The sequence below is a fragment of the Spermophilus citellus genome (assembly GCF_964194105.1).
Source record: "Spermophilus citellus genome assembly, chromosome: 16".
NCBI lineage: Eukaryota > Metazoa > Chordata > Mammalia > Rodentia > Sciuridae > Spermophilus > Spermophilus citellus.
In genome coordinates this window covers 49156602-49172664 of record NC_138196.1, presented here as the reverse complement: position 1 = coordinate 49172664, position 16063 = coordinate 49156602, and the positions used below count along the sequence as shown (strand labels likewise).

At 36.7% G+C, this 16063-nt stretch overlaps 1 protein-coding gene across 1 annotated transcript; it reads right to left on the bottom strand.

Annotated features, from left to right (window-relative positions):
- Positions 1-1089: 1089 nt before the first annotated feature.
- Positions 1090-12373, bottom strand: TRIML2 (tripartite motif family like 2; the record flags this gene model as incomplete). The annotated part of the gene is made up of 7 exons (XM_081269724.1): positions 1090-1634; positions 5824-5924; positions 6094-6116; positions 7509-7649; positions 8909-9103; positions 11485-11580; positions 12185-12373. The coding sequence occupies 7 exons, from the start codon at positions 12371-12373 to the stop codon at positions 1090-1092; spliced, it is 1290 nt and encodes a 429-aa protein (XP_081125850.1).
- Positions 12374-16063: the final 3690 nt, after the last annotated feature.

Here is a 16063-nt window from a genome sequence, read left to right as displayed (position 1 = left end):
ACATTTTTTGAGGAAATTTGAGTAAAACTGTGTTAGCTAATTGTGCTTATCAGAATAAGGAATCAAATCCCTAGCCAATAGAATTCAGGAACAAGCTTGCTTTTTGATATGAAGATCTGGATTTAATTCCTCATCCTCATTACTTACTAGGTTCTTAACAGTTGTATGACTTTAGAAAAATTAAATACTGTCTCAGTATCAGTTCTACACTTGAATAATAAGATTAGGATACACTTATGGGTTGTTAAAAATAATAAGGGAGATGAAATATGCTAAACCTTTCACATAAAAATCCTCTGTAAATATTTTTTTATTATTTTTTGCCATTACATAACCCCTCTGAGCAAGAATGAAGGTAGGATAAAGCATTTTTCAGTGAATCGCCATAAAGAAAGATGAGAATAAATACATCATTATTATACTCATGAATTTCAAAACACCATACTTTCAGAGTTCTTTTAAGAAATTTAATTCTCAGAGGTAGAAAAGAATAGTTGAAAAAATATTCACTTTTTTTTCTGAAACTTGCCACCCAGATAAAATATCGAAGCAAATTATTTTTCTCTATTTGGAATGACAAACATTAGGAACTCTTGATACTTATTGTCAATAATAGATGTCTCAATGTTAGTAGGAATAAGTAAGAGGATGTCATTCTCAAATCTCCCAGTCTTCATATTCCAATACTAGACACCCTCAAATCTTCCAGTCTTCATTTCTGATCATACTGAATTTCATAAATATTTTCAGAATATGCTTAGAGTCCCAATCATATTACTAAAGACACAGACTATGTTCGTCCTATAATTTCTCAATTTTATGATGCATATGCATTTTTTGTTCTAATTAGTTTTTTTAGTTAATATCTATTATTCATAATTCAGCTTAAATGCAATCTTTTCCACTTAACAGGTGTTGAAAGTTTCATTAATGAAAAGGCTCTGGGGCATTATATTGGATCCCAGCTCATCAAAGTCTTCTATTGGATCGCTCTGTATAAGTTCTTTCACACAGTCTTGCTCTTACATTGATGGTCTCTTACAATCTTGGATTTCACACGAGAGAAGATTAAGAGCAAACAGTAACATTTCAGGAAGGAACATGAGGCAAAGAGATAGTGAGCGAATCGGAATTCATGTCTCCATTTGGAATACAAAGAGAAAATACGGGTCTGAGAGCTCCTTGGAAGGTGAGAGAAGAGAAATTATAAACAAGGGATCGCTCTGTTACATTGTAGAATGATATCTGCCCATACTCATAATCTAGGAAGACTCCCACTTTAAGCATTTGCTTTCTCAAGCAGACCTTTTTTAAAGGGGGAAAGACCCAGAAGGTGTAACTGGTCCCCATCAAGGATCCTGTGAGTAAGACTTTGGAAGCTTCAGGCATGTTGCCCCTTCTGTCTGCAGAGTCCTCCGATATGCCCAACTGCCACTTTGTTGCCTTTTCCACATCGACCTCCCAGTAGTGCCTCCCTGAGGTGAAGCTTTCCAAACCCATCACTGTAGCACTGAAGTCCAATCTCCCTGGGTGGCACGGTACACCCTGCTGGATATTTCCAATTCTCACTCTTCTCAGGTCCTCAGATAAGACTAGGCAGGGATGAGCTGTTTCAGGATCCAAAGTTATATGTCCTACAGGGAGAGAGAAAGAGTTACCTTAGGGGCTGAATCAAAGCCAATGGTGGAGACATGACTTCTGATGGCAGAACCTTCCTAACAAGCAGGCATGAGTCTCAGGCACAGACAAAGCAGAGGCAATTTAGGGGATCCCAGGGGAAAGGGACCTCCAAACTATGCTTCAATAAACAGACAACATAGAAAAAAGTCAATAAAGTAATAGACAGGTACATAGTCCACCTAGGCAGACACAATACAATAGAATAAGGAACAATATAAATAAGGAACCAAGGAGAGGTTTGGAAGTACCTTCAACCCTGAGGCTGTACAACTGTCCAGGTAATCAGTCCCACACAGACTTCACCTGGGATCCAACCGTAGCTCAATAAAGATCTTCTCTATGCTTAGAACAACCCAAAACACCGGTGTCTATTAACAGAATAGTTCATTCATGGCTCTTTCCTCTATTCATCTTAAACATCCCATTTTATGTAAATTCCTAAAATTGCTGACTTCAGGCACTCAACATTAAGTAAATCAAAGGAGAACATATTAGCAAAGAAAACCTATGAAAATCCTCCAGAAAAAATGAAGCTGATATTGAGGAAGCACAATGTAATTCCTTACACAAAGGGAAGTGATACCTGCCTTGTTCATATCTCGGACTGCCTGTATCTCTTTCTGCTCAACTCCCAAATACTTTGATTTTTCAGGAGTTGGTCCTGAAATGTCCTTCTTTTACAGTTTGTATAATGGTGTATTCTCTTCCCTAAATGACCTCAGCTAGCCTCAGTATTAAATGTGTTCTGTATGTGCATAACTCACTCTGTAAACAAACTGACTAGTTAGATATAGCACGTGAATTTCAAACCTAATATACCCAAAATGGAACTCTCTAGTCTCTACTTCTCAGTTAATAGAACCCTTGTTGCTTTAGTTGATGAAGCCATAAATCCGGAGAAGTCTTGTATTTCTTATTTCCTCTAGCATCTAATGCAGCAGCAAGTTCTGTAAGTTCTATTACTTAACTTCAGTAAGTTAAATTAACTTAAGTCCCTGGTCTGGCAGCCTGATTCACATTATTAGAGTGGTCTCAAAAGCCACATGCCTTGAACTATAAATTGCAAGTTGTCCCAGACTCTTAGTATCTCCAGGAGACTGGCAGAAACAATGCAAATTCTCTCTGCAAACATACACACCTTTATTCCTGGCTTCAAAGAATTTCTAAAATAATGATGGAGGAACAAAGAGAAACTTACTATCAAAAATAATAAGCATACATCTGCAAAACAGAAAACTACAATTGAGTGAGACTAGCAGAAATAAATCTGCAAGGAATTTTAAATAGTGGAATTTATTAAGTAAAGACTCTAGAATGACTTTGTTTGCTATGTTGGAAGAAAAATAAAATCTTAAAAATATCTATAGACTGTAGGGGCAGGGGTGTAGCTCAGAGGTAGAGAGCATGCTTAGCATGAGTGAGGCTTGGGTTCAATCTGCAGCACCCCTTCCCCAAAGCAACCCATCATCACCAAAAAAAGGTCTACAGGATGTAGGGAACTAAGCCAGCCTAAATCTGACAGAGGATCAAATAGATTATCTAGAAATCAAAAGCAAAAAGTTAAAAGCTACAATGGATGATTACAAAATAAGCAAGCTACAGACATGAATCTATATGTAAAATTCTTAACAAAATGTGATCACATTGAATATTACAATATATAAAATAGGTAAAACATCATCACCAAGGTTTACCCTGCAAATGCAAATAAGCATAAACTACATTAAAAAATCAACTTCATAAAATACATAATATTTATATCCTAAAAACTATAAAATATTAATGAGAAAAATCAAAGAACTAAACAGATGGAAACCACAAGTTGGTGCATGTCTATAATCCAGCTTCTCTCTCTCTCTCTCTATATATATATATATATATAGAGAGAGAGAGAGAGAGAGAGAGTGCTCCCTCAATCTCTCCCGCAGGTCAGAGAGAGAGAGAGAGAGAGAGAGAGAGAAGAAAGAGAGAGACAAAAAGACTCAGTACTGTCAAGAAATCAATTCTCTCCAAACTGATCTACACAGGCAATGTAATATCAGTCAAAATTCCAGCAGTCTTACTTTGAAAAAGTCAACAATAAATCTGTAGGGCATGGTGTAACATGTGGGGCATGATGCATCAGAAAAGAGGAAACTTAACTTGCTGTCTGCTACCCACTTCCCAGTCCTAGGGCCACATGTGGCTAAAACAGCACCTAGAGCTTAGCCAGAAGGCATTGGCATGGGTTCTGATGAAGAATCGGACCACCTCTAGGATAGGCTCAGAACCCTTCTGCCCTCACGGACAGCTCCTGTCTCCCATTACTGCCTGTAGGATGGGTGTAGATGTAAATTCTCCCTACCCTGCTGACCTTTACCCTGATTGGCTCCTGTACATTACGTTAGCCGTGTGCGTTTTCTCAATAAACCTGCTTTGACTGTTCTAGAAAGGGAGTGCTCCCCCAATCTCTCCCGCAGGTCAGGAGGGAAGGGGTGGGGGGACGACCTAAAAACCCCGACATAAATAAAAAAACCTAGGATACACAAAATTATTTTGAAAAAAAAAATAAAAAAAGAAGAAGATTTGGAGAACTCACAGTATCTGCATTCAAGACTCCCTATAGAGTTATCCATCAAGCCAAAGTGTTATTGGCAAAAAGACATAATGATCAATAAACCTATTAGAGTCCACAAATCGGCCTGGTCATATATGTCAATTGATTTTTAACAAACATGCCAAGTAAATTTAATAGAGAAAGGATAGTGTTTCCAGCAAATGGTACTGAACAGATTGGATGACCATGTACAAAATAATAATAATCAGAGGCTAGGGTGTAGCTCAGTAATAGAGCAGATGCTTAGCATGCTTCAGCTCAATCTTCAGCACCACCAAAACAGAAGAAAAGAAACATAGAGGAAAGAGAAAGTTTGAACCATTTCTTAAGCCACATATAATTATTAACTCCACATATAATTATTAACTCCAGTAGACCTAAGTGTAAAACCTAAAACTATTAAACTTCTAGAAGAAAATCTTCCTTGGTTAAGGCAAAAAACAACACAAAAAAAGAAAATTCATAAAAAAAAATTGAACTTTGTTAAAATTTAAAACTCCTATTGTTCAAAAGACATTTTTGGGAAAATTAAGAAATGATTAACACCAGTCTACGAGAAAATATATGAGAAACATATCTGGTAAGCAATAACTAAATAAATATATGAAGAAATTCTAAACTCAATAAAATATACAACCCAATTTTAAAAATAGGGTCAACCACAAGTTGGTGCATGCCTATAATCCGGCTACTCAGGTAGCTAAAGCAGGAGGGTCCCAAATTCAAGGCTAGTCTCAGCAACTTGGTGAGGCCCTGTACCAAGATAAAATAAAAAAAGACTAGAAATGTAGCACAGTGGTAAAGTTGCCCCAGGGTTAAATCTCTCAGTACAGGGGGTGGGGGAACTATAGCTCAGGATAAGAGTGCTTGCCTAGAATGCAAGAGGTCCTGAGTTCACTCTCTTGTACTACAAAAAGAAAAAAAAGGAACAGTCTGGAGATCTACTTCACAAAAGTAGAGATACAGAGGGTAAGGATAAGTAAACACATGAAAATATACCCAATTGTAAGTTATCCCAGATACGCGAATTAAAATACCCGTCTATCAGGGCAGATGTAATAAAAGAAATTGATGTTACCAAATGCTGGTGAGGATGAAGGGTGGCCGACTCTTCCATAAAATATAAGTGAAAAATGGGAATGAAAAATCATACAGGCAACTTAGAAAACAAGCTTGGAAATCTCACTCTACTGCACTGTGCTAAGAGAAAGAAGGCCGACCACACACTTCATGACTCCATTGATGAGACAAGTGAGAAACACGGAACTAAAGGAGCAGGCTGTATCATTTTGTTCCATGTTGAAATTTCTCCCCCAAACTTGCAAGTAGCAGAATCTGCCTGTGATGATGTTTCAGAGTTGGGAAAATGATAAAGAAACTGCAGAGGAAATGTGCATATTTTCCCTGGTAGTTATCTAACAAGTACAGCTTATTAAGCTCTTTAATTCTTAAATTTCTAGAATTTACTTTTATTGATGGTAGGATACTAACTTGATTCTCAACTATAAAAATACAGTATCCTCTACTCACAGATCCTGTCAACTTACTTTGGAGCACTGGTAGCATCGGGTTCATTCCTCTTACTTGGCATGAACTCAGGTCTGTGATGCGAGCAGGCTCAAGGCACTGGAGCAGTAGTGACTCACTCCTGTTTAAGAAAGTGTCAATCTCAGTTATCTGCACAGGCCCCAGGCCCCTCCATCTAGAAGATGACTACCTCATCTCTACCCAATGTTCTTGACCCCTGTGTGAGCTCAACACATAAGACTCCTGATTCTGACTCAAAATTTTATATTGTTTTCAAAATGAAAACTTACCTTTCCAAATAATACCTTGCATTCTAGGAGGAAAAAAAGAGACAAGGTTACTACTGGGTATTGGAGCCATGTACTTTGTGATATGTGCCCATGAAAATATCCATTCTTGCAATATGAACTTGCCCCATAATGCTTTTTAATTTTTTTTTATTTTTAGTTGTAGATGGGACACAATATCTTTATTTATTTTTATGTGGTGCTGAGGATCGAACCCAGGGCCTCACACATGCAAGACAGGTGCTCTATCACTGAGCTATGGCCCCAGCCCCAATTATGCTTTTTTTAAACTAAGTTTATTTTTAAACAGACATATAAAACCATAAAAATACATATTTGTGGGGTATCAAGAATGTTTGACACATGTATACTTTTTTTTTTCTTAAATGGTACTTGGGATTAAACTCAGGGGCACTCAACCACTGAGCCAAATCTCCAGCCCTTTTTTGGTATTTTATTCAGAGACAGGGTCTTGCTGAGTTACTTAGTGCCTTGCTGTTGCTGAGCCTGGCTTTGAACTCAAGATCCTCCTGCCTCAGTCTCCTGAGCCCCTGAGAATATAGGTATGCACCACCTTGCCCAGCATCATATATATATTGTATGTTTAAATGAGGGTAAACATAACTGCCTCTTCAGAAATGCATCATTCCTTTATGGCAAAGACATTCAAAATCATTTCTTCTAGTGTTTTGAAATATGCAATCTATTATGGTTTTCTGTAATCACCATACTATGCAATAGCATGCAAGAACTTATTACTCCTACCTAACTATAACTTACTGCCCACTGGTTAAGCTCTTCCTGACCGTCCCTCCCACCATCCTTCACAGCCTTTGGTAATCACCACTCTACTCTTGACTTTAAGGAAACCAACATTTTTAGATTCCACATATGAGTATGTGGTACTAGTCTTTCTGTGCCTGGTTTATTTCACTTAACATCATATGATCTCTAGTTCCATCCAAGTTGTCCCAAATTACAGAATCTCTCCCTTTTTTCATGCCTGCATGGTATCCCATCTAGTATATGCAACACATTTTCTTATCTACTCATCAATCAATGGAACGACACTTAGATTTCTCTTTCTTGGCTACCGGTGCAATAAACATGGGAAGGCAGATGATACTTTGACATACTGATTTTATTTCCTGTGGATATACACTCAGTTGTGAGATTGCTGGATCATACGACAGTTCTGTTCTTAACTTCTGAGGAACCTCCACACTGTTTCCCATAATGGCCACACTAACTTACATTCCCAACAAAAGTGCACATAATGCTTTTGGCAGCTGGTAAATTCACCTCCATGCATCGTTGAAGATCATTGAATGCTGTGTTCTGGAAGTGACCCCTATTAAATACTGTCTACTTCTCACTTCTCAAATACTGTAAATGAAGGGTGTTTTCCAGAGTCTTACCCAGAGCAATGTTAAGGCAGACTCCGCACACTTGTTCTTCAGCTCTGAGATGATTCTTTGGAGGCTGCAGAGCTGTTCAGAAATCTTGACTTCACTCTCCTTCAGTTTATTCATGTTCTCTCTTCCCAAAAAGTGCAGTCTCTGCAGAAACATTCCTTTATTATTATTCAAAAACTGGAATCTTTTCTTATTTACTAATTTGGCCATGTTTTTTTTTTTTTTAAACTGTTATTCTGCCTGCCAGCTCACACACACACTAAAGTAAACAAGACCATGATATCCTTCTGTGTCAAGCAGGGCAGCTGTCAATAGAAACTGAGCTATGATACCTAACATGTTTAAGTTGAGGCATGTGTGTGCACATAATGTATTTACTCAGATTAATAATATGTGTATTTGGGGCTGGAGATATAGCTCAGTTGGCAAAGTGCTTGCCTCACATGCACAAGGCCCTAGGTTCAATCCCCAGCACCACACACATAGAAAAAAAAAGTATTTTCTTTTACTATGGCATTTTTTCAAAAAAATTAACTATTTCCTTCATTAAATTAAAATTACTATTATTTTTTAAAGATTAAATCACTTCAATTTATAAGATTAGATAATTAGCCAATAATATCAGTTTTCCTTTTATTCTTCTAAATGTATTCCACCTAGTCACATATGCACATTATTAAAACAAATGATGGTATATCATACTCTGTTGGTAATCTGACACTTTCTTTTTTCTTGAAGAGTATTCCTTATTTTTACACACAGAGCCATGGTATCCCTTCTACAGGGTATTGATTGATATAGGTTGTATTTAATCTCTTAGTATCAATACATGCCATCACTAATATTAATACCTACTATTTATCAATTGCTTAAAATGTGCAAAACACCAGTTAATGAGCTTTCTTTAGAATAACTCACTCAAAAAGCAACAGAGCTAAAATTTAGAGGCCACCGTTATCTCCATTTTGTAGTTAAAGAAACTGAGTCAGAGGTTAAGCAACATGTCCAAGGCCACCTAGGAGCAAGTAGATGGCAGAGGACAAAAAGGAACCTCATTGAACTAGCTTCAAAGGTTAATTCTGAACTCTGACTTTGTACTCAAACTCACTTTACAGTGTTGCTTGATTCACTTGTCTTTTCATATGGATGTAAATTTATTTGCAGTATAATATAGTAAAATTTATATACAACTTATAGGCATATTTTATCTTATCCATGTGCCTTTCTTATATACATGTGAGGATAAATTCACAGAAACAGAATCGCTATACACACACACACAGAAGACATCTGTAGTTGTCACTAGGTATTTTACTCTAGTAAATTGACATAGAATTGACATAATGTTCAGGTCTTTTTCTCTTTTCCAAAATACTATGAGGATGTTATTTTTAATATCTCACTTGTAGCATCTCCTGGGACTTCTCCTCCAGCTCTGTGGCAAATCTGTTGAGATGATTCAGACTGACTCCTCTTATGTTTGAGTCACATTGGTATCTGTGCAGTCTCAGGAAGTTCAGCTCATTCTCTTCACTCAACAACCGGAACTGCATGCTATATTCAGACTCAATCATCGTTTTAAAATTCTGCTCCTCTTCCTGCATCAGATATTGATAGGACAGATTTCAGGTTAAACATGACAGATTGACCACAAATAGAGATCCTATTTCCATCTCTAACCACAATAAAAAGGCAAGGAAATACAAAGAAGAAGGGAAGAAATAAAATGCATAAATCCAAAGAACAAAATAAATTTGAGACTAGTCAAGAAATCGACATGATCTTAAGACATGAAATGTAGATGAAGGAAGGTTACCTGGTTTCAAAAGCTACAGCAAACACAACTTCTAAGCAAAGAGGAAGAGACTGGGAAATTGGAAAGTGGTGTCGATGCTTTGGATAGGGAGTGTAAGAAAAATGGAATCAAGGGTGGGAGACACCAATGTTTTTAGACTAAGCCATTGGAAGAATAGAGTTATGAAAATGTAAAAATATAGATAAAATTATGGAAAGGTTAGATCCCAAGGTGTGGATATACAAGAAACTCAGTTTGGGATACAATAAATTTGGTTTTGATTTGTCCATCAGACATGAGAGATACGTAGGAAACTGAACATGAAAGTCTCCCATTTGGAAGTCTGGGAGTAGTCATCTTAGAAGATACTTAATCCAGGAGACTCAAAGGAGTAAAGATTTATCAAGAACCTGACCGTTTCTTACCACCTCTTCTATCACCAGTTGACCATTGCCCTTTCCTGGTTTCTTTACAGCGCTCTTCCCCTTTGCTTTTACCCTCCTATGATCTATTCTACTCAGGCAAAAAGAGTGTTTCTGCGAAAATGGAAGTTAAATCAGGCCACTCTTCTGTTCAAAACTTTCCAGCAATTTCCTTATTTTACCCAAAGTGGACTCTCTGACATGACTGGCTCTTTTATTTTCTGACCTCATCATCTATAGTCTCTACTTTGTTCTTACAGCCCCAGGCAAGTCCCTGCCAGTCTCCAGGACTTCCTACTTGCCATTTCCTGTGCCTAGAATGTTCTTCTCTGAGAGGACAACAAGTCTCCAGGCTTTACCTCCTGTTACCATTCACCACGTAACACACTATACATCTAACTGGTTTGTTCATGTCCACTAGAATGTAAGTTCTACAAGGTCAACATTGTTTTGAAAAATTGCTATATGGCTTGGCAATTCTTCTCTTCTATCATCTTCAACTGGACATTTGTATTCTCTAAGAACCATGTGTGAGAGAGAAGGCTTGCAATCTGAAAGTCGGGAAGAAAATAGGGTTATGTATGAAGACACGGCTGGACATCAGTAATGGAATGTGCATATATAATGTGGCGGTTTGGATAGCAGTTCTCAAACTGCCATTCAAAAAACTTCACAGTTTATATGGTCACCAAAATTACACAGGGTGGTCATCCTCCTACGTCACTGTTATAAACCTTGTTATTAATCTATTTGATCTTTGCCAATGAGGACTGGAAACGCCATCTCACTAACATTTTAATTAAGTTAATTTGTATTTCCTCTTACCATGAAAAAAGTCCAGAATCTTTTTGTGTGTTCAAAACATATTTTCAAAAATTAAAACACACAACACAAACACACACACACACACACACACACACACACACACACACACGGCCGGGCATAATAGCACATGTCCATAATCCCAGAGATTTGAGAGCCTGAAGCAGAAGGATTTAAAGTTCAAGGTCAGCCTCAGAAATTTAGCAAGCCCTCATCTCAAAAACAAAACAACAAAAAAGGGTTGGGGATATATTTCAGTGTTAGAGCACCCCTGGGTTCAATCCCTTACTATGGGGAGTGGGAGCACATGCACACACTAAACAAAGAAACAAAGCCAATAACAAAAAAGAAAAAACATCAAAAAGAAAAAAAATTGTAATTTCTTTTCTACAAACTCATTTTTCTATCTTTCTTTCTTAATTATATGACAGTGGAATGCATTACAATTCTTATTATACATATAGAGCACAATTTTTCATATTTCTGGTTGTATACACAGTATATTCACACCAATTTGTGTCTTCATACATGTACTTTGGATAATAATGATCATCACATTCCACTATCATTATTAACCCCATGCCCTCTCCCTTCCCCAAACTCTCATTTTTCTACATTTTTTTTTCTATTGTCATATTTTCTTTTTGACTTTATTTATTTTGTGGCACTGAGGATTGAACCCATGGCCAGATGCATGCCAGGCAAATGCTCCACCACTGAGCTATATTCCAGCACCTTTATTTTTATCTTGGCAGAGTTTCACTAGGTTGACCAAGTCTTATTGACTTTTAAGAGCTCTTTATACATTAAAATATTGGCATTTCCCAACCCCCATGTACTTCAAATACCTTTTCCTGCTTTTGACATTCAACTTCATTTATATTATTTGCTATCCAATATTATTAGTAATTTTCCCCCAAGAATGAAAATAAGCACTAACCTGAATCACCCGCATTCTTTCTTGCTCATCAGTCAATATGCTTTTAGCTACGTCAAGTTTCATTCTCAATGTGTTCAATATTTCCTGGAATAATTTCTATAGAGAAATAGCAGAATTCCAAGTAAGCTAATTAATTGCTCTAGAATGAGACTCTATCCTTAGACAACTAAAAGGGTAAGCCATCTATTTGTTAGCTTTAAAGCTGAAGTTTCAATAAATATGACATTTCTTTTTGTCTTTTTTTTTTTGACACTGGACTTTGAACCCAGAGTCACTCTACCACTGACCTACATCTCTAGCTCTATTTATTTTTTTCTTTTTCTTTTTTTAATTTTTTTTTAGTTGTAGATGGACACAATACCTTTATTTTATTTGTTTATTTCTATGTGGTGCCAGGGATCAAACCCAGTGCCTCACGCCTGCTAAGCAAGCGATCTACCATTGAGCTACAACCTTGTCCCCTTTATTTTGTATTTTGACATATTGTCTCAATTAGTTGCCCAGACTGGCCTCTAATTTATGATCCTCCTGTTTCAACCTCTAGAGTTGCCAGTATTATAGGTGTGTACCACTATACCTGGCTTGGTATTTCTTAATAGATATTAACTAAGGGAAAGGTTTTGAAGGATCAGAATATCTGTCCAATCAATCAAAAGGAGGAGTTGACCAGGTATTGTTTTGGAATTTGCACAAAACTTACCCTGTAATTCTCAGCAGCTTCTTGTATCCCATATACTATGTGATTCTTGTGCTCCTGGGACTGGAAACACTTGCCGCAAAGTGTGACTTGGTCATTGTCACAGAACAGCTGTGGTGGTTCCAGGTGTGACTCACAACAGGCATCTTCTCTGATATTGTGTTGTAGCTGGGGGTTGAGCTTTTTAGACATCCTGCTTTGCCGTCCCTAGTTGAAGATAAAGCTGCTTATTTCTGATGTCAAATAATTCCCTACCTCCTGAACAGAAAACGAGGGACAGGCTTCCTCTGTTTCTCGAGCAATCACACTTGGGAACATCGAGGTCTACAGTGAAACAAGCATCAATGACCCAAGAAGGTAGTCCAGGCACACAGAGCAGGTTGGCATACCCAGTCCTCCTCAAATCCAGCAAACCTTTGCCAGCCACATGCTTGGGGAAGGAGATTTATTATGTTGGGATTTACTACATAGAAAGGCTGTCCCAAGTTTTCTGACAATCTTAAGGAAAAGACTGAAAATTAATTACAAGCAACAGCATAAGAGTCATTTACTGGGGGTAGGGTATCTCAGTAAAAAGCACAATACAAATATGCAGTACATAACTAGGGTGAGGCAAAAACAAAGCACCTGTTCAAGCAGTGCATGCTGGCCCTGTGCTCAGCAGGAGCCAGGAATTGAGGGTCTTCTTTGAGTAACTCTTAAAGGAGAGGAGCCTAGGAATCCAATTTAAGGAAGCACTAAATATCAGACTTGCAGAGGTGCACAGGAGCCTGAGAGTTGGGTGCCTCCTTAAATTTTTACCTAAGTGTCCCACCTTGCTTGACCCTAGAACTGATCATTAAATAAATCACACACACACAAATATATATATATATATATATATATATATATATGTATATATATATATATATATATATATATAACATTATATATTCTCCTACTTTGTTTTCTAGGAAAATGATCAGTGATCTGATCTCCTGCATCCCTATTCCTGAATCCATAGGATTACCTTTGACCAACATTTTCACATTTTCTCTGGAAGTATTATTCTAATGTTATTGTTAAAGCATATTACCTCCTCAATTTTGGAAACTCTTCCCCAATGAATGTCTTAGTTTCCTTGTCTAAACAAGCTATCGTTGGGTGATATCATAACACCAAGTACCAATTTCTCAAAATCCTCCCTTCTAGTCACATCTGCCCCTATCTCACTTTGCTAACTGGCTCTTCTGACAGTATGATAGGTCGCAGGTCTCTTAACTCCCTTTCTTCCTTCTCTTCTGTCCCCACTCACACTCCATTTTTTTTTCCATCAGCCAGATCTTCTACCTTTTCATTTTTTTTCTTTTTGATTTAATGTAAGATATTAAAAATTTATAATGCTTAAGCAGATTAACATGGTACTAATTTTTTTTTAAATTTTATTTTATCTAGGTATATTTTAAAGTATGGTTTCCAAGATTTTATTTATCTTTCTCATTGAGCTGACATTCCTACAGATGGTAGATAAAACCACTGAATTTTACCATTAAGTGGTGCTAAATAGTACTAGTAGTCTCCGTCTTCTTCTTTTTAAAATTCTCTATATACCTGTGTACTCCCAGCTTTAAAAAAAAAGCAGAGGACTCATTTTATCATTTTATTTAAGAATAACCTTATGTCCTCAGATAAAAAGAAAATTATTAAATCTTTACATGTAGAGCCTATTTAATATTCTTGGTGACAATTGGAAAATTCACATAAAACCATTCATGCCATATACAGAAATACAACAGTTTTCTCAAGAAAACACAATTTGTGGTTGTTTGAGATTCAAATTATGCTAGATAGTATTGGGGGTTTTCTGTTTGTTTTTTCCCCTCAGTACTGGGGATTGAATCCACGGGCCCCCTACCTCCAAATTATGCCCCCAACTCACCCCACCCCTTTTATTTTTAAATTTGAGACAGAAAGCAAGGTGAAGCATGCCTGTAATCCCAGCATCTTGGGAGACTGAGGCAGGAAGAAATGAGGCCAGCCTCAGCAACTGAATGAAATCTTATCTCAAAAAATAAAAAAAAACTGTAGATGAAACAAAGTTGTACAGAGCCCCTGGGTTCAATCCCTAGCACCAAAGGAAACAAAAATCTTAATAAATTGCTGAGTGTTACCTTGAATTTGCAATCCTTCTGCCGCAACCTCCTGAGTCACTGGGATTATAGGCCTGAGCCACCACACCTGTCTAATAGATAGTATGTGTAAATGACATTCTTACTTTTAAAGAACTGAGCTGAACAAGGGTTATTTCAGAATTGTTAATGTACAAGATGTTTTCTCACAATGTGACCCCATCATTTCAAAGGGAAAAAACCAAAACACCCAAAACTAGGAGTATTAATTTTCAATCATTAAATTAGATCTTTCAGGTAAAAATTATTATTTTGAACAACTTGTATTTATCACTGAAAACTTGACATCTTTCCAATAGTCAGTTTTCCTCATAAGACTGATGGTGATATTAACAAATGTGATTTTGGTACTGTATAATAAAATATGTCAAAATTTGGAAGATCTGCAAACTCAGAGCCCATATTTCCAAATGACTGATACATGCTGTTAAAACATTATGCTAGGGTAAAAGAAAGGTTCAAGCTATAAGGCAGATAACAGATTCAATGTAACAGTGCAATTTTAACTAGTAGAAATACAGAAAAACAAACCAACAATTATCTGAAAATGCTATTAGAATGTTCTCACTTTTCCAAATACATATCTGTGTGAGGTCAGTCTTCAATCAAACAACCCAAACAGCATATTGCAATAGACAGAATCTAAGGCTGAGAATGTGAGTTAGTGCTAGAGGGCTTACCTAGCATGCTCAAGGTGCTGGGTTCAACCCATACAATCTCACAAAAACATAATAGAGCTGGGTGCCTTGGAGCCCACCTGTAATCCCAGTTACTCCAGAGGCTGATGCAGGAGGATTGTAAATTCAAAGCCAGTCTGAACAATTTAGTGAAGCCCTAAGCAATTTAGTAAGACCTGTCTCAGAGTAAAAAATAAAAAGGACTGGGAATGTGTGAGTTTAATCCCTGTACCAAAAAAGAAATAAGTTAATAATAATAATAATAATAATAATAATAATAATAATAATAAAATCCAGAAGAAGACAACAAAGAAACAGCTGTTCTGATAAGACATAAATTGAAGGGATTTGCAAAACAATGAAACTACACTATTCTCAATCTTGTTTTAGAAAAGTTTATTAAAATGGTTTTCAAAACACACTTTAATAAATTAATATATAATTTAAGAACACATGTACTTTCTAACATAATTAGTCAAGATGTCATAAACAAAAATTTATTCAGAAATCCTTCAATTATTTGGGTGCAAAAAAGTTCTGAGACCAAAAAGTTCAGAATTTTGACCTCAAAGTGCATAATCCTCAGAAATGGGATTGTTGATGCATCTATAATTAGTTTGGCAAATTATAGTTTGTCATTTTCTCATATAAGGGTCATACAAATCTGCGCTACAAGCAAGCTGTGAAAGGAACAAAATTTGGGGGTTTTGGCACATTGGCTAGGTGAGAAGTATAATCTTTACATATTTTCAAATTACATTTATTATGAATATTCCTTTTTTTCATATGCTTAAATATCATTTTCTTCCCTTTTTTTCTTTTTGCTGTGAACTTTATTTTTGGTCCTGGGGATTGAACCCAGGGGTGCTTAACCACTGAGCCATATCCCAAGCCCTTTTAAGTTTTAATTTTTAGTTAGAGACATGGTCTCACTAAATTGCTTTGAGTCTCTGGATTACAGGCATGTGTTAGCAGCCCAGCTGTAAACTTTAATGTCCAAGTCTTTTACCCATTTTCTTTAATCAAGTTTTTGACCT